Genomic DNA, 22,798 nt, shown 5'->3' with positions numbered 1-22,798 from the left:
TTTTTGGGCAAATATCTCCTAAACCATATAGGTTTAGGAGATATTTCTTGGACCTACAGGTAAGCCTTAATCTAGGCTTACCTGTAGGTCAAAGTGGTTTGTAAGGGTTTACAACCACTTTAAGCAATACCATTTCCATTAAGGGGTGTACTTGGATCACAATAATGTTTAAGTAGTTGGTACATGTCAAAGTAACATCCACATGAATGGCAGGACCCAAGGTTTCCCAGCAGAACATTGTCCAAAGCATCACATTACCTCCACCAGCTTGCCTTCTTTCCATACTACATCCTGATGCCATCTCTTCCCTGGGTAAGCAACACAGGCACCCAGTCAGCCACATGATTTAAAAGAAAACATGATTCATCAGACCAGACCACCTGCTTCCCTGTTCTGATACTCACATTCCCATTGTAGGCACCTTTTGTTATGAACACAGGTCAACATAGGCACCCTGAACAGTCTGCAGCTACGCTACCCCATACACAACAAACTGAGATGCCCATTTATTTTCTGCATTCAATATTTCAACTTCTGGGACAACATGTTTACTTGCCACTTAATTTATCCCACCGACTTTCAGATGCCATTGTAATGAGATATTCAGTGTTATTCACTTAACCTGTCAGTGGTAATAAAAGTGTTGGATGATCAATGTGTGTGTGTGTATATATAAAATATTATTTTGCCAAAAGTGTTGTGGCACATGAACTTTAAAGGCATCCCAGTCTTAGTCCATAGGATTCAATATTGTTGGCCCACCCTTTGCAGCTATAACAGCTTCAACTCTTCTGGGAAGGCTGTCCACAAGGTTTAGGAGTGTGTCTATGGGAATGTTTGACCATTCTTCTAGAAGCACATTTGTGAGGTCAGGCAATGCTGGACGTGAAGGCCTGGCTCGCAGTCTCCGCTCAAATTCATCCCAAAGGTGTTCTATTGTGCAGGTCAGTCAAGTTCCTCCACCCCAAAATCGCTCATCCACACTATATTGACAAAAGGCCACCCCTCCAAATCATGACTGAGGGGGGATTATGGTGTGGGGTTGTTTTTCAGGGGTTGGGCATGGCCGTTTAGTTCCAGTAAAGGGAAATCTTAAGGCATACATTTTGGACAATTTCATGCTCCCAACTTTGTGGGAACAGTTTGGGGATGGCCCCACCTTGTTCCAACATGAATGCGCACCAGTGCACAAACAAGGTCCATAAAGACATGGATGAGCGAGTTTAGGGTGGAGGAACTTGGCTGGCCTGCACGAGTCCTGACCTCAACCCAATAGAACACCTTTGGGATGAATTTGGGCAGAGACAGCGAGCCAGGCCTTCTCTGTCAACATCAGTGTCTGACCTCACAAATATGCTTTTGGAAGAATGGTCAAACACACTCCTAAACCTTGTGAACAGCCTTCCCAGAAGAGTTGAGGCTGTTATAGCTGAAAAGGGTGGGCCAACTCAATATTGAACCCTACTGACTAAGACTGGGATACCTGTAAAAATTATGTGCGTGTAAAGGCAGGTGTCACAATACTTTTGGCAATATAGTGTGTATAGTGTATATAAACATAAAAAAATTCATATGAATGTAAAAGAGAACCAGTCACAACATAGCTAATGGAAACATCTGTGTATTAAATTATTAAAACTGGGCAGGCTTGTTTATGAACACATTTTATTTGAGCCTACTATGTTTAGATTTAGTTTACACTTGCTTTTGGAAAGTTTTAAAAATAGGCATGCATAATCCATACATATCCACTACTTAATGTACTTAATGGCTCTGGAATCTATTTTTCATGAAATTGTTTCTCTCTGTGGTTTTCTCTTAACATCCTCCGTGAGCTCCATAACATCTCCTTTTCTCCTTCTATGATTGGAACAAGCGGTGAACGTTAGTTGTGGTCCTGATCACTGAGCTACCCTCTAAGCCCTTGTACACACGGTCGGACATTCCGACAACCAAATCCGTCGGATTTTGTCCGAAACTGTTGCATACACACAGTCGGACAAAGTTGTCAGAAAATCCGATCGTACTTAACGTGATGATGTTATTTCGTTAGGACGGGACTACGTTCAGGCTAGTAGCCAATAGCTTTGGTCTAGGAATTTGATCTGAGCATGCGTGGCACTTTGTCCGATCGGAATTCTCTACACATGATCGGACAAAGTCCTATCGGCTCATGTTGTCGGAAAATTTTATAGCCCAGCTGGAAAACTTGGTCCGTCGGATACTCCGACGGAAACAGTCCGATGGAGCCCACAGACTACTAACATCATACATAACCCCTACACTGTCCCCCATTGGTTAACTCCTTCACTGCCAGTGCCATTTACACAGGAATCAGTGCATTTAAATAGCACTGATTGCTGTATACTGTAAATGACAATGGTCCCAAAAATGTGTCAAAAATGTCCGATGTGTCCGCCATAATGTTGCATTCACAATAAAAATCGCTGATCGCCACCATTACTAGTTAAAAAAAATATTAATAAAAATGCTATAAAACTATCCCCTATTTTGTAAACGCTATAACTTTTAATATACCTTAACCCTTTCCCGCCGAGCGTACGCACATCTGCGTACTCGGCTTCCGGGGGTTATACCGGGATGATGCCCGCACCTGCAGGCATCATCCCGGTACCGTTTTTTACAGCAGGCGATTGGCTATCCAGGCATAACAACCGATGCGGCTAAAAGCCGCTCGGCTGTTATGCCGGAGGAGCGGGAGGGGACGTCCCCCCCTCCCGCCGCCTCTCGCCGCTGTTACCGGTGCTCCTGCTCGATCGGGAGCACCGATTAAAGATCCGTCGGCTCTGGCTGCTGGGGAGGAACTGGAACGAAGCCGTAATCGGCTTCGTTCCAGTCTCCTCATCGTAAACACGGAAGCAACGTCATGACGTCACTTCCCGTTTACTCGGCTGCCAATGGCGCCAGTTTTAAAAAAATATCCGGTATTCAGAATCGCCGTTTTCGGCGATCTGAATACATTGAAGTGTAAAGGAGGGGTGGGGGGTCTTTTAGACCCCCGATCCCTCCATAAAGAGTACCTGTCACCACCTATTACTGTCACAAGGGATGTTTACATTCCTTGTGACAGCAATAAAAGCGATCAAATTTTTTTTTTTTTTTTTTAAACAATTTAGTCATTTAAAAATAAATAAAATAAATAAAAAAATTAAAAAAAAAATTTCAAAGCGCCCGCCGTCCCCGCGAGCTCGCGAAGCAAAGAAAACGCATGCGGAAGTCGCGCCCGCGTACGTAAACGGTGTTCAAGTCACACATGTGAGGTATCGCCGCGATCGTCAGAGCGAGAGCAATAATTCTAGCAGTAGACCTCCTCTGTAACGCTAACCTGGTAACCGTAAAAAATGTTTAAAGCGTCGCCTATTGAGATTTTTAGGTACCGTACTTTGTCGTCAATCTACAAGTGCGCGCAATTATAAAGTGTGACATGTTTGGTATCTATTTAGTCGGCGTAACATTATCTTTCACATTTCGCAAAAAAATTGGGCTAATTTTACTGTTTTGTTTTTTTTTTATTCATGAAAGTGTCCCTTTTCCCAAAAAGTTGCGTTTAAAACACCACTGCGCAAATACCGTGTGACATAAAATATTGCAACAATCGCCGTTTTATTCTCTAGAGCCTCTGCTAAAAAAATATATATAATGTTTGGGGGTTCCAAGTAATTTTCTAGCAAAAAATATGGATTTTAACTTGTAAACACCAAATTCCAAAAATAGGCTTAGTCATGAAAGGGTTATGCTAAAATTTGGTCAGGGTGCACAGGTTTCATTGACCTCTGATCACAAAAACTTAAAACTGAATATTCAAATTCTTGCATGAAGGAAAGTCATGAAGGGCTGCCCTGAGCACATAGGAGAAAAGGCACATGACAGGGTGGGCTGGAAGGCAGGAGAAGGGTTAAAAATGGATGGGGAATGGTTAAAGGATGTGATGTAGTGAGCAGGGAGGATGTGGTCATAGCCTAAGGAAACTTCAAGGAGGAACAAACAGTTTGGTGAGCAATTTGGCCCAGCTGCCCACCCTCTTGGTAAATGTGTGGATATGGCTATGATTGAGAATGCATAGGTTTAGGGAACTGAGGTGTAAGATGTGGTGGAGATTTTGATATCCATATTGTTTTATCTCAAGGAGCTTCAAGGGAACCATTGTGAGGACTTTCTAGTTAGATTACCACACCCCATTTTGTGCATATATATGTGTATGGTTTATAGGAACATGTATACTAGAAGAGGGGTCTATTTACTGTTTTTGGTATCCCAAACACACCAACGTGTTGGTCTGCTGTCTGCATAGTAACTAAGCTACCCTATTGTTCGTAGAGATAGCCAATGCTTATGTGAGCAGCTCTAGACCAATGACAAGGTCCTGGGAACCTGGGTTGGTGAGAATAGGGGAATAAGGGGGGTATAAACGAGTACAGGGATCATATCTCAGTCTCTTCCTCCCGGTGTGTTCCCCCCCCCCCTTGCAAGCATGGTAACTTAAGGGCAGTCTAGGTAATGTATCTGTATTATTATTATGTCTCTTTTCTTTTCTGTAACTCTTTCTACCATAGGACTTTTCCTTAATATATTATTAATCTCTTGAAAGGATGTGCATGACCATTATAGCAATATTTGGTAACATTGGTAGCATCGTTGTTTTTAAGGTTGTATCCTCCACATTACATTAGATTGTTACCCTTTTTGCACAGGTATCATTCGTTCTTAATTTCATGGTTTGATTCATATAGAGAAAAGGTTTTTAATTCCTTATTTTATGTATAGGTAAGTATATATGTGAGGTAGGCATAAAAATAGCCGTAACAGAAAAGGATTGGTACTACATGTGTATGCAGTTGTTATATTATTGTAATAGTTTACACTTCTACCATCCAGAGGTTTTCTATACTCCAGTTGGGTCACTCACATATCTGTCAAAATGGTACTGACTCTGAAAACTTTTTTTTTGCCAACAGTTTCACAGTTATGCCCAAGAAGATCTAAAGAAAGGTCTAGCACTGTATCAAACAAAAGATAATCTAGGACTAACGAACGCTTGGGACATAGTGCAGACTGAGGTATGTACATTGTGCACACTGATGTTACTTTGGAGCCCAATTATATTTGATGGAGATTCTGACAGCAAGATCCCCCTCCCACCACAAACTCTCCCGCTCTATACTCTATGATATGAAATACTGCAGGACAAACAACTATTTTAACAAATTAAATGTAGAATTGATTGCTTATTGAAATATAAAGATTTAGCTTACCAGTCATTTAAAGTTCATTCATTTAATTTGTACCCAATGCAAAGCATTGACTATGCAGTTGAAATATATATACACACGCTGTATTCGGCGGTGGCTGGTGCTCAAAATTTTTGGGGGAGTGCAAACAAACTGAAAAATATGGAACCCCCCCATCAATTGGAGCCACTGTGCCCATCAAATGTAGCCACTTGTGCCCGTCATATGCAGCCACTTGTGCCCATCATATGCAGCCTCTGCGACCTCCGCTCCAGCGTGTCTCTCCTTCGCTCCTCTTCCTAAGCGCCAGGCATCCAATAGGGTGGCCTGGCACTTTGGCCAATCAGGAAACAGGTCTGCCTCCTGATTGGTGGGGAGAAGGTTAGTGTGAAAATAGCGAAAATGTGTTCGCTATCGTCACACAATTGGGTGGGTTTAGGGCACACTCTCTGTGCCCAGAGTCCACCCTATTTTTAAGCCTATTAGAGCCTCTGGCTATAATCAGGTGCTTCAAAAAGTACCACCCCTCTCACCCCCCCGCCATAGGAATCCATTTGTCTGGCTTCCTGAAAGGGGCCGGGTGCATGGATGGGGGGGCGACACCCATGCACCCACAGTGCACGGGCCGCCACTGGCTGTATGCCTGCAAGGATGTCAGCAGTGCAACTTTGCTTATTACAACCCAGGGAGGCAGACCCTTCTATTGAGCACTAACTTTTGCAACTACAATGGCACATTGTAGTTGCAAAATTTGAAAATAGTTGACCATAAACAATAAATGCACTTTAAAGTGAATATGTGAGGATAGTAACATTGGATCTACCATTGGACTCCTAGTTGCTTTGCCTTGCTTCAATACCATAAGTAGATGACCGAGAGAACAAGCATACAGCAAGTAATGTGTGAAATCAGGTTCAGCAAGGTAGCCAGGCAAACAGCATTTTTAGACAGCGATCAACAGTGGTCATACAATGAATGCAGTGATGCTTTTAGAAAAATCATAAAACATGTTTAAATGCAATTATTATGAGTACTTGAATCTGTTTTCATATGAGTGTATGTGTGTATATATACATACACATATATATATATATATATATATATATATATATATATATATATATATATATATATATATATATATATATATATATATATATATATATATATATATATATATATATATATATATATATATATAATATTAGCTTCCTCTGTATACTAGTACTTGAAATGGGGGAGGAAGGGTCAGCACTAGAAGCCAATCAGGTGTGACACATTGTGCTGACAAAGAACATGTTGATAGGAATGGAGAGTGATGAACTTAGAAACATTAGGTCACCAACATGGCTTTGCTGTCTGGCAGGGTTAAGGAAATCTCAGGAATGGATGGACCAAAATGCAAATCTTTTTCAGGTAAAACAGATCTTACATGTGTATTTGGCTATTTACCTGGAGTTCAACTTAATGACGATCTGTCAATAATTTTTTTTTAACATTTCTGTCCCCTATGGCAGTGGTCATCAACCCTGTCCTCAGGGTCCACTATCAGGCCAGGTTTTATGTATTACCTTGGAGAGATGCAGACTAGAATTCTGCAATCACTGAGCAGCAAATGATATCACCTGTGATGTATTTCGGTTATCTTGCAAATCTGGCCTGTTAATGGGCCCTGAGGACAGATTGATGACCACTGCCCTATGGGGCAAAAGACATTTAGTTATTTTTCCTGTTTCTAAGTGCTTTCTAACCCCCTGTCCTGGCCAAATAAATAACAGCTTTTAAGGAGACGGCTGATTCAAAAGTGCAGCTTGTTTCGGCTGTGGGCACCTTCCACAGACAAACAACGGCAAGAGGAGTGCAGAGCCTGATCTGTTCTCCCTCCCTCTGCATTCCTCTTGCCACCGTTTGTCTGTGGGAGTGCTCACAGCCAAGACAAGCTGCACTTATGAATCAGCCATCTCCTTAAACGCTGTTATTAGATCGGCCGGGGGGGGGGGGGGGGGGTAGGGGGAAGGTTGGCACTCATAACTGGGGTTAGATTGGCCACGGTAAGAGGGGTGTAGGTTAGACTTCCTAAAAAGGATTAGAAAGCATCTAGCAACACGGGGACAGGATTATAACAATAATAGTAATAATGATAGATCTTTAAAATGGGAGCAGGAGGTTTAACACAGCACACAAACGAAGAATGCATTCTCAGCGGGTAACTCAAAGAAGTTCAAACTTGAGAGTTGCTGCTACATGAGCAATTACACTGCAGTGATTTTTAGGTGAAGCTGATCAGTGATGATACCATTGCGACACAGTGGAGGTCATATGCTGTTCTTTTTTCCATCCATTAGTCACAACACACTCCTGTCATCATATTTGTGGCTAACAAATCCCTTGAACCTGCTAATTCTCCCCTCTGAACCAGACGGTGATATATTAGCGCTTGCAGCATCATCTGTAATCGGATAGGATCTTATTTGTAAGCGTTTTATTGCTCTGTACTGTTTTACGGAGCTCTGCAACGCTTCGCTGCCTTCATTTTGCATGTTTGCTGGTTTTATGACACAATGAATTGCAAAGTATTACTGGTGGCAATACCAATTATATAGAACGTTGTGAAAAAATCTTACAAAAAGAAACTGTATCGAGAATAACCAGCTTATGAGTTAACTAGCTTTTAAATAATAGTGTGTTACCAAGCAACATAGAGGTGCCAAAACTACCACATTGTAACGTACACAGTATTAGGGACAGCAGCTGGTGACCTCCTTCTGAAAATGCTAGTTACTTGTTGTATCGAGTATCAAAACTTTGCGTCACATTTATGGACAAATAAATCAGTAATAGGGATGAAGTTCAGATTTGCCTGCCCGGTGTGTATGTCGAATTTATGGTGAAATTTCCCCTGTCAAATTTTAAAGGACCCATAGTGTCCTGCATGACCTTTCAACTGTGGTCCACTTGGTTTGAATGGCCGATTATGGGGATTTTGTTATGTGCCAGCCAGGTAGTAGAGGACGAGCAGGTTCTGCAAGATAAATCAGTGGTCATACCACACCAACTAGTGGCAGGGCACATTTTGCTTTTTTGTCTTATGCCCCGTACACACGATCAGACTTTCCGACAACAAAACCGCAGAATTTTGTTGGAAGGTTGTTGGTTCCAACTTGTCTTACATACACACAGTCACACAAATGTTGTCCAACAATTACGAACGTAGTGACGTACTAGACATACTACTCTTTAGTGCCACCCTTTGGGCTCCTTCTGCTAAATTCATGTTAGTAGAAGTTTGGTGAGTGTTGATTCGTGCTTTTCTTTTTGCATTTATTATTATTATTATTATTATTATTATTATTATTATTATTCTTGATATCACTTAAAAAAAAAAGCATTTGAAAATTAGTTTGCAACAACTCCATCAGTATCACCAGAAAATCAGCTTCATTATTATCCCATTAAAGAAGAAGAGAATTGTTTGCTGCATTTGGAGATTTCCTAATTTTCCACATCACAAATGTTAATTCTCCATTAGGAGCAGTAGTTTACAAGACCGCTACTTCTGCTTCTGAGCATGCGTGGGCTTTTGTGCGACGGACTTGTGTGCACACAATCGGAAAGTCGGACAACAAAAATTTGTTGGCGGAAAATTTGAGAACCTGCTAGCCAACATTTGGTGGAAAGTCCGACAACAAATGTTCGATGGAGCATACACACGGTCGGACTTTCTGCCAACAAACTCACATCCAACATTTGTTGTTGGAAAATCCAATTGTGTGTACGGGGCATTAGAGTGACTGTGCTTTACAGCCACAGCACACACAAGACAAAGCCTTTTTCTTTCACCTCCCAGGTACAGAGCAGCCAGTTTTCTCCAAGTCTGGCTGACACTGCATCCCATTCCTTCTTCCCTTCTGCTAATCCCTCCAAAGCCCCGCAAACTGGTTGTGAGAAGTTGGTGGAATTATTTGATCACACAATCAGTGACTTGCTGCAGGAGAATGATATTAGTCTTGTGGAAGAATTCTTTTATTCATTTATTTACGTTGAGAAAGATAGCGTTACAGGGTAGTGGAAGTTCAGCCAGTCGAAGATTACCATTGACAACAAAAGCCCTGATTCTGATGCTACAGAATAAACGTTTGAGTTGCCTTACTTTGGCATTTAGACGTTTGGCTATCCTAGCCAGTGGCGGTGGATGGAGGAGAGGGACCACTGTGAGGTCTCCCGGAAGTTGGGACGGGTAACCGCCCCCCCCCCCCCCCCGAAAGATGTCAAATGCGGCAGGGGGAGGAAGCAAACAAGCAGAGCTTCCCCTTTTTCCCCTTTTGGTTGGAGCTCCAGTTTAAATACCAGAAGCTCCAGGGCCAGAGTCCATTGCAAGTGCTTGCTGTCCCACTTGTCACACCGGGGTTCCTCTACTCTTGCTTTGTCCCTCTTTTATCAGGCTCCTCCAAGGATCCTCACAGTAAGGCCTCATGCACACTGGTTTCTCCTGACAGGAGAAAATCAGCATTATAAACTCACCTAAGCTGCATTTTTTGAAAATGGTTCAGGTGAGTTTAGCACAATTTAACAGTGTTTGGGAGTTTATTTATTTAATTGGCCAGAATTTTTATTTATTCTGGCCTTTTAAATAAAAGCTGAAGTGTTAAACAAGCCTATCGTTTAGGCACATTTAGGCACGCTTAGCCGCGTTCAGAAAACAGCCAAAAATCTCCCCTGCTGATAAACTGCTAAAAACTTCCATGTGTGCATGGACACATAGGATAACATAGAGGGGCGTTTAAGGGCAGGAAAAAAAAAACACCTAAACTCACAAAAATATGAGTTTAACAGCAACAGTTTATATGAGGCCTAAGTATATTGGTCTGTATCCAGTCAAATGGGTCACAGACTGCTAAAAAAAAAACCCTGACAAACCTTCCTCTACAGTTGGGCTTTATTTGGTTTATTCTAGTTTCATTATTTTTGGAGTTGCTGTTATGCTATATATTACTGATATTGTTTCCCTTTCAGTTCCGTTGCTGTGGAGTGAAGAATTACACTGACTGGCTGGAAATGAGGAATAGCACTATTGTGCCTCACTCTTGTTGCACAGAGCACAGTACGTCCTGCCAAAGCAACCCCAGCACTTGGTGGACAGAGGTGAGTCCCTTATACTGTTACTAACATAAATAGGTTCCTCAGTAGAATTGGTAATTGAATGGCAATTGAAATAAAACTATTTCCTGCAATTGTGAATAGCCAGTAGAGCTCAGTCAGCCAATTTCCATATAAGGGCATTATCATTTAAACCTCAAAATAAAAGCAGTCTGCCATGTTAGAGAAAGACTATGCACATTTAGGAAGGTTCTTTATGTTTAGCCCTGGTTCACACCAGTGCAATCTGTCATGCAATTTGACAGTTAAAAATTGCATGACAAGTCGCACTCCATTGCCGGCAATGGCACCGTTCAAATCACTGCGACTCAAGTCACAGGTACCTGCACTAATTTTTTGCAATTTTATTGCAACATGCATTCACTTCTGTTAAATGAAGTCGCAAGCCACAGTGAAATCCAAGGTCCACATCGTACTGATCTACAGCTTTAAATTTCAAAGCCACACTGGTGTGAACCAGGGCTCAGGCTTTAAAAGAAAAATATGCACTACTTTCCCATAATTATATGGTGTAGGCCTATTAGAGAACACTTTTTACAGAGTGCATGGATCCATTCACATCAGTCTTTAACCCTGTTGAGGGTTACACTGTAACATTCCTAACATGGCTAAAAAAATTCCATAAACAGATAAAATTTCAGGCAATTCCTGCTGAATCAGCTAAAATTAGAGTAGTGGGTGGCTCGGTCAACACCACGCAACGCAACGAAACCTGACGTTTGTCAAAGGACCCGGGTGGAATATTGTTGACCATACAGTGACTACATCTAATTAGATACAGTCACTGTTCGAGTATTCTGACATGAATGTTAGTTATAAAAAGACAATAACCAACAGGGAAGACTCGTCTATTTTTTGCAGTTTTACGTGGATAAAGAAATCTATATGCATACTGTATATAGTACTACCACTCTAAGAGCTGCTGGTATTTTGCCCAGGTCTTTCCCACTTTTGCCCCACATCCAGGCACAAGGTAGATTCATACAGCCAGCTGCACATACTTTCGCTCAATGTCTTCAATGGTCACTTAGAGGTGGTTGTTTTATTTTTGGAGAGCTTGGATAGTGAATAGGATTAGAGTGGGATACACCAAGAAATAGAACTATTCACAACTGAGGACGTCTAACTGATCTCTCAGTGAAACGCTGGTGAAGTCCTTGCTGAAAGCAGATAAAAGACTTCTCCTTGGCAGTAGCAACAAAGTAGTTCATGATTGAGCAAAGTCCATTGGTAATAGTAGTAACTGTACAAAGCTCTTCCCTTGTCTGGACCCTTAGTTGACTATATAACACACCAGAAGGGGTTAAGGGCACACGTCTATAGATCCTTTTAGGTCGTCTATACTCAAAAAAGTCCAGGGACAGCTGGTTGCCTCCTTCCACCTTCCAAATGACACTCTATACCAGTGATACCAAACCAGATCTTCAATAGACAACCCCTTCAGCCAGCTTTCTGTAGAACCAGGGTCACGCTCTAACTTCAGGCCCTCAGGTCACCCACCCAAGGCCGCATGGCAGCAGGTGCCTGGGAAAGGCAGCGTGACCCCTCCCAGACTAGAACTCTCCCCTCCTGGAAAGACCTTGTGCTCAGTATGTCCAAAGAATAAATATCATCTCCCAGCATTCTTCAGGGCCACCCTCCCTGGGATTGGCTGGAGTGGCATTAATATTCATGCTGTGTTCATGCTGTGTTCATGCTCTGTACAGAGGAGGCAAGAGGCACAACCAAAAAGTACATTTCCCTAGCAGTTCTTATGTTAAGCAAAAAAAAACTATATTGCACTAATCCTAGCACCTACCTAGGAGGGTGCTACACATATGGCTAGCTTGACATAGCGAGGCACCAGTTAATCTATTAATATTTTCTATGAGATTTTGGGAGGAAGCCAGAAACCCAGGGAGAATTAAATAGACGTAGGAAGCGCATACAGACTAGATTCATATAGTGTTTAAAAATTAAGCCCAAGACCTCCATGCTGCCTCAAAACAATATATGCTGCATTGCCAGTTGAAAACAGGAGAAGCATATTCTTTTGTCTAGTGTAGAAAACCTTGACTATTGTTTCCCTTTGGGTAGGCTGGCACCAGAGCAGTCTGTGTTCACCTCCCCTGTACCTCTTTACAGTATAACAAACATTTGGCTGAGCTTGGCATGAAAGCCCATGATAAGAATTATTGTTCATGCAACAAGCTTGCCGTGCAGACATCTAAAAAACATTATTTATTATGCCTGCCTTTTCTAAAAACCCTCTGGAATCTGTACCCAACTTAAAGTGGTCGTAAACACTGTACTACCACTTGTACCTACAGATAAGTCTATAATAATGCTTACCTTTAGATACTGGGAATATCTTGTAAACTTGCAAATGCGCTCTGAAGGTCCGGCTTACAGTGCTGGACCTTCAGAGCCCGTCTTGCAAACTGCGGCTCCCGCACATATGCACGGGAGTGATGTCATCGTGGCTCTGGCCAATCACATAGCCAGAGTTTGTGAACCCGGAAAACAAACAGAAGGAACATATCAGCCCTCTCAGTGCTCCAAGGTGAGTATTTCATAATGTGGAGTATGCGATGGATACTAGCCCATTATGCGATTGTCTTGCAGGTTTTTTTTATTCTTTTTAGAACACTGGCGGTTTACAACCACTTTAAATAAATAAACATACCGGCTGTCATTGCTGGTCTCTTTTTGAAAATGTTAATCACCTTCCTTTCTCTAACTTCACTAACCTGGAACAAACATGCAGCAAGCAAAAAAGTCAGCTCCTGGTCATACTTGTTCTGGGTCAATGATGCAAATGACATTGAGGCCATTGGACCAGCATGGAACAAACATTTCTAGAAGGATACATCAGCAATGGCAGCCAATAGCCTCAGTAATCTCATTGACATTATGCAGTTCAGTGACATAATATTGGCAATTAACAATCTTTCCTAAAATGGGATTTTTGCAGGCCCACGTTTTTCCTGAATTAGATTTGTGTCTTTTTATTGAATCTTTGATCATCTGTATGAGAATGACAGCAAAGTTCCCCAGATATCTTCAGAGAAATCAGACCCTGTTAGTAAAGTTATTTATAACCCCTGAGTGTTGTCAAGGTTCATAGATTATCCCGCAGGCTAACAGTACTTGTGGTTTGCCTTAAATCCATCTGTTAATCTTTTTTACTAACATGGCATGCAGCGAGTGACTAGAGGTAGATTTGTGTCCCCAATGCAACCAGTGACCATACCAATTAGCCATGAATTTCACAGCGCGGCAGATTTGACCTTTTGGAAACAGAAAAAAAAGGCTCTTTAAATTTACATTTTGTCATTTATATTTTATATGTCACAGCAGATGCCAGCGCAGGAGTCTATTAATGAAAAATGAAACAATGTACAATATATATACTGGCTGTACGTAGGCTGGTAAAGTATAGCTGTAATCCATCACTGTGCTGAATAACTGATAACACAAAAATAAACACATTAGCTGTGACAGTAAATAATACATAAGCAGTGCTACTTGCATTCAGTGACATTATAGCTTAGTAGAAATTGTTTAATATCTGTTTGAGGCCTATGAATTTGCCATCTGGCTGCTGTTGGGGGAATGAGTATGTGCACCAATTAGAAAAGCTATCTCAATATTTACCATGATAAGCCAGAACCTGAATCCTGCTTCACGACCCATCCCTGTCCATTGGCATAAGCATTTAAGGTCAACAATTCCAACTCTAGAGGGTCGTGAAGCACCTTTTATATAGCTTAGCCCAAGGGTGCTTGGATTGGGCATCCACAAGTGAAAATCCTCTCAAATCTATGGTTGCTTGTGAATGGAAATGTAATGCTTGTGTGACTTTGAGTGGCTTTCTGCCCTTTGTAAAAACACTTCCCTAGTGATTAAGATCAGGAGACGCTTGAGGAAGCAATCTAAGTCAATGACCTGTGATCTCCATGATTAAGCCCTGTTGTGGGTGATACATGTTGGGGTGCAAAGCTTTGGGTGGGGTGATTATTGTACGGTCATTGCAATAATTGGATCCTGGATTTTTTAATTGGAAGACCTCAGTCAGTTCGTGTTGGCTGCAGCACGTTGAGCACTACCACACTGAGCACGGGTGTCCTACAGGGATATGTGCTCAGTCCACTGCTCCTCATCCTGCTGACCCACTCACTGTACTGCCAAGTTCAGCTCCAATCATATCATCAAGTTAGCAGATGACACAACTGTGGTAGGTCTCATCAGCAACAATGATGAAACGCTCTACAGAGAGGAAGTGCAACAACTGGTTAAATGATGTAGTACAAACAACCCGTTCCTAAATGTAAACAAAACAAAGGAGATTGTTATGGATTTCAGGAGAAATTCTGTTGACTCCCCACTGACCATCGACAACTTGACTGTGGAGAGAGTAAGCAGTATTAAATTCCTGGGAGTGCGCATATCAGAGGATCTTACCTGGACAACTAATATCACGTCACTAACTAAGAAGGCACAACAGCACCTATATTTTCTCTGCCGCCTTAAAAAAGCCAGTCTCCCCCCCCCCACCCATTCTTATTACATTCTATAGGGGAACACCAGCTGCATCATTGTCTGGTATGGGAACTGCAGTTCTGCTGACCGCAAAACCCTGAAGCGGCTAGTGAAGATGGCAGAAAAGATTATTGGTGTCTCTCTCCCCTCCATCCTGGACATTTTCCATAGATGATGCTCCAGCAAAGCTATCAGTATTGTGAAGCATCCTACCCATCCCTCCCACAGTCTTTCAGCTCTTGCCATCAGGTAGAAGGTACCGGAGTATCAAAACCAGGACTGTGAGACTGCTCAACAGTTTTTTTTCCCCAGTCTGCAAGAGCCCTCAACTCCAATCCTCTTTGAAATCTCTTCTACAACCTATAAATTATGACCAGGAACGTCTCACGTCCCATCCTTTTTATTCTTGAATATGCACTAGACACTTTTATAAACACTTGCTGCTACAAAGGCTTGTGGAAACATATAGGATATGTACAGTTATGTAGTTCCCAGATGTGTATAGGTTTTCTTTTATTGGTGTTTTTTATTTTCTGTATATTTATTTATAATTATGTTTAATTTGTATGTAGCACCGTGGTCCTGTGAGATACGACATTTTGTTCTACTGTATGTTCTTACGTGTAGTAGAATGACAATAAAGTTTGACTTGACTTGATAAACCTTGGCTGGAGTTAAAAACTTTCGATGTGCAGCCTGTTATTTGGCTGGTCAATGACCTGGTAGATTTGTTCTATGCAATGTTGGTTCTGCACAAGGAGCAGCAAAGCCCAACAAATGTGAATTTGTGTCCTGGACTATTTGTGCACCCACTTGGTAACAGCTGTAGGAGTGAGGTGGAAGATCAACATGTTGGCACACTTATTAACATTTAGTTGGTCACAATCATATAAGTCCCTATGCCAGCAAATAGGCAAAGCTGAGATATTTGTACAAGGTAGGGTTGACCTTTTCAAATAAACCGGTCAAAAACTCAATTCAAATGGAAAACCACAGAAGCAGAAGTTGAGTTAAGTTCAGTAAAAAACAAAAACAGTTATTAGATTCAAGTATAGGCAAATGAGGTTACATGTAAATCAAAGTTTTGTGGATAGTCAATATTGGCTCTGCTCCTGTGTAATTGGTGACCTCTCTGACCAGTAGATAAGGCAAAGTTACCCTTTTTAAAAAAAAAAAAAAAGGTCATCATTAACATAGAACTTTAGCTATTTTAAAGGCCTGGATCTGCTAATCATTTTAACATATGATGGCTTCTTAAAGGTAATTACATTTTATGCCATAATTAATTTGTTTATGCATAGGGGAACTATATCATACAGTATTATGGACTATACTGAATGCTATTGTTCACTAAGAGGATTGTTTGTTCTGAATTTGTCAGAACAGGGAGCTCTTGTTGTTTTAATAAGTGCAGACTCTATTCTGTCTCTAATTTGTGCATCAGACACATCAATAGACTGCACAGCCGGGAGCCCCCATGACACGTATAGGAGCAATTAGAGCCTGAAACCATTTTCTATCTGACTGTGTTCCTGTCTATGGATTGACTCTCCTTTCTCACACCTGAGGGAATTTCTGAATGTTCCTACTGATAAATAGCACTCTGCGTGCCTGGACTACAGATTATTTACTTAACGCGTTCCGTTGTTGTTTGCCTGAGAGATCCTTTTTGTTTCATTTTTCTATTTTCCCTTTTCACTATTTGGTAGCACAAGGCTGTCGGTCATGCAGCTAGCAGACCATGTCCAGCCTTTATTATTATTTCCTGTAGCTTTATAGTACTGACATCATGCATTACAGGTTACAAATATGCATCAGTCTATACCTCTCAAGGAGCTTCCAATCCTAATACACATTTATATATGTACTTCTTCAGAAATTGTTTTGTAAAGTACTGTATCCTACCAATTTAATCACTTAAGGACCGAGCCTCTTTCTGAGATTTGTTGTTTACAAGTTAAAACTGTTTTTTTTTTTTGATTAAAAAATTACTTATAACCCCCAAACATTATACATTTTTTTCTAACACCCTAGAGAATATAATGGCGGCCCTTGCAATACTTTCTGTCACACCGTATTTGCGCAGCGGTCTTACAAGCGCACGTTTTTTGGAAAAAATAAACTTTTTTGAATTTGAAAATAAGACAACAGTAAAGTTAGCCCAATTTTTTTTTATATTGTGAAAGATAATGTTACGCCGAGTAAATTGATACCCAACATGTCACGCTTTAAAATTGTGCCCACTCGTGGAATGGCGACAAACATTTACCCTTTTACCCTTAAAAAACTCCATAGGCGATGTTTAAAAAATTCTACAGGTTGCATGTTTAGAGTGACAGAGGAGGTCTAGGGGAAGAATTATTGCTCTCGCTCTACCGATCACGGCGATATCACACATGTGTGGTTTGAACTCCGTTTTCATATGCGGGTGCAACTCACGTATGCATTCACTTCTACACGCAAGCTCGTCGGGACGGGGCGCGTTTAAAATTATTTTTTTTACTTATTCAAAAATACCTCAGATCTCATATTTACACAAAAATGCAATAAAAATTTTTTTTGTCATTTAAAAAAAATACAAAAAAAGTCCCTTTAACCACTTGCCGACCGCCGCACGACGATGTACGTCCATTTTTTGAAGAGGGATATCTCGGTAACGGCAGCAGCTGCTGCCACAACCGAGATATCCATCTCTTCAGGCGGCGGTCGGCTGTACGATAACGGTGGTCTCCGCAGCGGATTCGCCGCTAGATCACCGCTATCGGCGGCGGGAGAGGTGCCACCCCCCCCTCCCGCCGCCCTCCCGCACCTTCCGCCGCTTACCGGAGCCGTCGGTAGCGGCGGAGGCGATCGGGTCCTTCTGTCGGCTGGGCATAGAGACAAGTGAGGCTAAGATGGCCCCCACTCGTCTCTATACCATAGGAGGGCGGAAGCGACGTCAAAACGTCACTTCCGCCCATACCTCTTAAAGGTATATTTTTTTTTTAAATGTCAGATTTTTTTTTTTTTTTTTTTTTTTTTTTTTTTTTTTTTTTTTTTTTTTTTGCATTTTAGCCCAAATATGAGATCTGAGGACCTTTTGACCCCAGATCTCATATTTAAGAGGACCTGTCATGCTTTTTTCTATTACAAGGGATGTTTACATTCCTTGTAATAGGAATAAAAGTGATCCATTTTATTTATTTTTTTTTAAAAAGTGTAAAAATAGATAAAATAAATTAAAATAAATAAGAAGAAAAAAAAAAATTTTTAAAAACACCCCGTTACGACGAGCTTGCGCACAGAAGCGAGCGCATACGTGAGTAGCGCCCGCATATGAAAACGGTGGTCAAACCACATATGTGAGGTATCGCCGCGATCGGTAGAGCGAGAGCAATAATTCTAGCCCTAGACCTCCTCTGTAACGCAAAAAATGCAACCTGTAGAATTTTTTAAATGTCGCTTATGGAGATTTTTGAGGCTAAAAGTTTGACGCCATTCCACGAGCGGGCGCAATTTTGAAGCGTGACATGTTGGGTATCAATTTACTCGGCATACCATTATCTTTCACAGTATAAAAAAAAATTGGGCTAATTTTACTGTTGTCTTATTTTTTTATTCAAAAAAGTGAATTTTTCCAAAAAAAGTGCGCTTCTAAGACCGCTGCGCAAATACGGTGTGAAAAAAAGTATTTCAATGACCGCCATTTTATTCTCTAGGGTGTTAGAAAAAAAACAATATAAAATTTTTGGGGGTTCTAAGTAATTTTCTAGCAAAAAAAAACTGTTTTAAACATGAAAACACCAAGTCCGAAAAAGAGGCCTGGTCCTTAAGTGGTTAAGAGCTATGGGCAGAAGTGACGTTTTGACGTCGCTTCCGCCCTGCAATGATATGGAGACCGGAGGGGGCCAGCTTCCCCTTGCTCGTCTCCATGCCAGGCTAGGGAAAACATCTAATCACCTCCGCCACTGGCAACGGCTCCGATAAGCGACGGAGGGCACTGGAGCAACGATATTCCTCTTCAAAGTACCAACGTATAATGATGGTTAAGCTTTAGGTGTAAGACATCTTTCAGAAACTTCACTTTTTCTAACTCTTTGCCTTGTCCAGCTTATTGCTCTCTCTTACTTAAAGTGGTTGTAAAGGCAGAAGTTTTTTTTTTATCTTAATACATCCTATGCATTACCATAAAAAGCCTTTTGTGTGCAGCAGACCCCTCAGTCCCCGCTAATACTTACCTGAGGCCCATCTAGATCCAGCGATATTGTAGGAGTGTCTCGGCTGCCCTCCTCATTGGCTCCCACTGCTGTTTATCAAAGTCAGTCAGTCAAAGGGGGCAGGGGACAACCGGGCTGCTGCTCTATGTCTGAATACACACAGGGAATTGTGGCTCGGCTCGGGTGCCCCCATAGCAAGCTGCTTTCTGTGGGTCCACTCAACAGGAGGAAGGAGCCAGGAGCACAAAAGAGGGGCCCAAGAAGAGGAGGATCTAGGCTGCTCTGTGCAAATCCACTGCACAGAGCAGGTAAGTATAACATGTTTGTTATTTATAAGTGCAAAAAAAAATAGACTTTAGTATCACTTTAACATCCCCACACTGCTGACAACTGAGCTTTCTTTTTTCTGTAATATCACTCAAGTACCTTTCATCTATCACCAAACCTCCTACAGATTGGACACCCCCATCTGTGACGGTGATTTTAAAGCTGACCAAACACCATTACACTACTATATTACAGTATACACATTCAAAGAGCCCATCTTTGAAAGAATTCCCATATAAACGTAATTTTTAATTTTTGATCTTTACAATCCTTTACAACAGTTAGCAATACATGTCCATTCTGAGCCTTTCGAAATCTCTGGTGCAAATGGTCAAAAATTAACACTGTGGGTGAAGGATTGTGTATCTGGGATTTTTTTTTTTTTTTGGTTGAACTAGATAGACTTTGTCTTTTTTCAATTTGACTATTTAACACTGATATGTCTTAATTAACCATTGGGACATTGAACAAACGTTTTTGAACAAAATTCTGTAAGGGGACAGTCCAGCCTATTTTCATGTTACTGACACATGCAGCTGGACTCCACCTTTGCATACAGAGTTGCAGAGCATCACGCTTGTGTTCCACCAAAACCCACATACTGTTCACATGTATGGATGCTTGTCCTAGACATCTCTTCCTCATTCTCCTGGTCACTACACACATTAGCCCCTTTGTGCCTGGAGTACACTTACATAGGCCTGTGGTCCAGATAGAAGCTCCAGAAGCCCAATTGACCTCCCTGGTTCCATGAGATCTGGTGACCCAGGCCACCTGGCACATGATACTTAATAGGATTTTCTCTCACTGTCAGGCTGGAAACTCCATTTCTTCCACCAACATCCACTCCAGAACTGACCACTTTACCCCAGGCATTGGCTGTACTTAGCACATTACTCCCAATAGAGCATTAAACAGAGGACCTTTTGTTTAAAAGTTACTTCTTTACTTGGTAGCAATGTAATAAACAGTCCATCTCATTGGTAATAACTTTTTCAAATAATGGCAAGCCCGAACAATTCAGACAATCACGTCACTACAATTTGGTGAACAGAAGGAGAGCATTGTGGTACTCATGACCAAGCTCATGACTCAAGTACATAGTCTAAATCCCAGTATCTAAGGGCAAAGTCCTCTGCAGCTCCTCCCCACAGGGGAGAACACATCAAGACACCTCTGTGGTGCCCTCTCCATGTGATTCCAGGTATAGACCCCAGACTCCCCCACATTTGTAAAGGGCATCCCATTTCGTCATTCCCTCCCCAAGAAGAAAATTAAAGGTACCTAAGTTCTAACACCTGCATACAAGTGCATGGCCTGCTTCATGCTGGTACATGGCATCTCTTTATGAAGAAAGTTATCATATACACTTTATACAATAACTGAATTGATTTTTTTATTTTTTTTTTAACAGAGTCTGCCATGGGTATGATTCTAGGTAAAAAAAATAATAGTGTAGCGACCCACCCTCAGAATAAAAAATGATCTTGCAAATTTTTTGGGTATATAAGCTACTGCCCTTGCATGCTTGTTCTGTATAATTTGTTTCAATAAAAAACCTTTGGAAATGAAAAGAAGAATGAGCAAGATTATTTTTTATTGTTTGAAATACAATAATCAAAATAACAGAGATAAAATCCTATCAACCACATAAAGTATTGGATAAACATACAGCAAACATCACATTCACAAACCAATAGAGAGTAGTGAGTACCTAAAATAGTGACCCTACAAAAGTGCATGTTGGCAAGCCAAAAATCCCACTCAGTTTGATATTTAGGAAGGGTAAACCCATTATATAAGCTGAATGCAGTTAATATACCCTCCCTTCTAGATTGTAAGCGCGAACAGGGCCCTTTGATTCCTCCTGTATTGAATTGTATTGTAACTGTACTGTCTGCCCTAATGTTGTAAAGCACTGCACAAACTGGCGCTATATAAATCCTGTATAATAACAATAATAACCTTAGTGACCACTTTTTCAAAGGGAATATTCAGTGACTTTCAATTATATGCAATAGCCCACTGCGCATCTTCCAGGATAGATTTGATCAGTTTACGATATACCTCTGGGATTGAAGGATGAGGGAAGAACAACAAATAATGAGCTAAAAAAAAGTGTCCAGTGTAATGCTGGTAAACGGACTAATGAGATTCCAAACCGTACACCAAAGAAGCTGAACAAAGGGTCAGCTCCAAAAGATTTGTTCTAATGTGTCCCATTCCTGACCGCCTTCATCTTTTAATTATCACCACAGAAGCTAATGTCAAGGGAAGTGGCTTTGCACTTTTAAAGTAGCTTTCTGAGCTGAAATGTAGGCGCTGTTAGATTTTGGAGTGGTGTTGCTTGCTTCCAGTGCCTATTGCATAGCTTTCAATGTTCCTTGAAAAACTGGTAGGACACTTCTAAGAAAGAAAAAGATGATGGTGCTGCTCCCCTACCTGGGATAGACAGATTATCAGTTGGAAAAAACCCAGTACAGTAGTGGCTACGTCCTCTACTCAGCTTTTTCTCAGAATTATGTGTCATATCATATACAGGTCCTCTTTTTGTGATCAGAAGTCACTGAAGCTCAGAGGCCCAGGCCGAATTTAGCAGTATGTATCATTGAATCTGACTATAATTCTGTGACAATTTTGCCTACCTAAAATAAATTTTACATTTTTATTTGTAAGGACATTTTTGGTACAAGGTTTTTATAAATGTTCTTACTATATTTTTATTACAGGCTGCCAAAAATTTAAAAAATATACAGTATATTTATATATTAATTACTAAGCCAAGCCATTGGTCCAAGCTGAATAAATGTACAGTGCCTTGCAAAAGTATTCACCCCCCCTTGGCATTTTTCGTGTTTTGTTGCCTCACAACCTGGAATTAACATGGATTGTTTGAGGATTTGCATCATTTACTTTACAGAACATGCCCACAACTTTGAAGATTTTTTTTATTTTTATTGTGAAGCAAACAACAAATAGGGCAAAATAACAGAAAATGCTTAACTATTCACCCCCCTAAAGTCAATACTTTGTAGAGCCACCTTTTGCAGCTATTACAGCTCCAAATCGCTTTGGATAAGTCTCTGAGCTTGCCACATCTTACTACTGGGGGTTTTGCCGATTCCTCCTTGCAGAACTGCTCCAGCTCCTTCAAGTTAGATGGTTTGCTCTTGTGAACAGCAATCTTTAAGTCTGACCACAGATTTTCTATTGGATTGAGGTCTGGGCTTTGACTAGGCCATTCCAACACATTTACATGTTTCCCCTTAAACCACTCAAGTGTTGCTTTAGCATTGTGATTGGGGTCATTGTCCTGCTGGAAGGTGAACCTCCGTCCTAGCCTCAAAT

General features: G+C 41.2%; 1 protein-coding gene across 3 annotated transcripts in view; it reads left to right on the top strand.

Annotated features, from left to right (window-relative positions):
* Window positions 1-22,798, top strand: part of LOC143933953 (tetraspanin-4-like) — a 170,930-nt gene that overhangs the window by 135,229 nt on the left and 12,903 nt on the right. For all 3 annotated transcript variants that reach the window (XM_077457159.1, XM_077457160.1, XM_077457158.1), the window contains 2 exons: window positions 4,977-5,078; window positions 10,263-10,391. In XM_077457159.1, the coding sequence (XP_077313285.1) occupies window positions 4,977-5,078; window positions 10,263-10,391 (231 nt within the window). The remainder of the gene's footprint in view (window positions 1-4,976; window positions 5,079-10,262; window positions 10,392-22,798) is intronic.

Source organism: Lithobates pipiens, unplaced genomic scaffold (genome assembly GCF_037356315.1).
Source record: "Lithobates pipiens isolate NorthernLeopardFrog02 unplaced genomic scaffold, aLitPip1_a1.2 Scaffold_27, whole genome shotgun sequence".
Classification (NCBI taxonomy): Eukaryota; Metazoa; Chordata; class Amphibia; order Anura; family Ranidae; genus Lithobates; species Lithobates pipiens.
The sequence above is the reverse complement of the archived record's forward strand: the minus strand, read 5'-3'. Positions and strand labels throughout refer to the sequence as shown.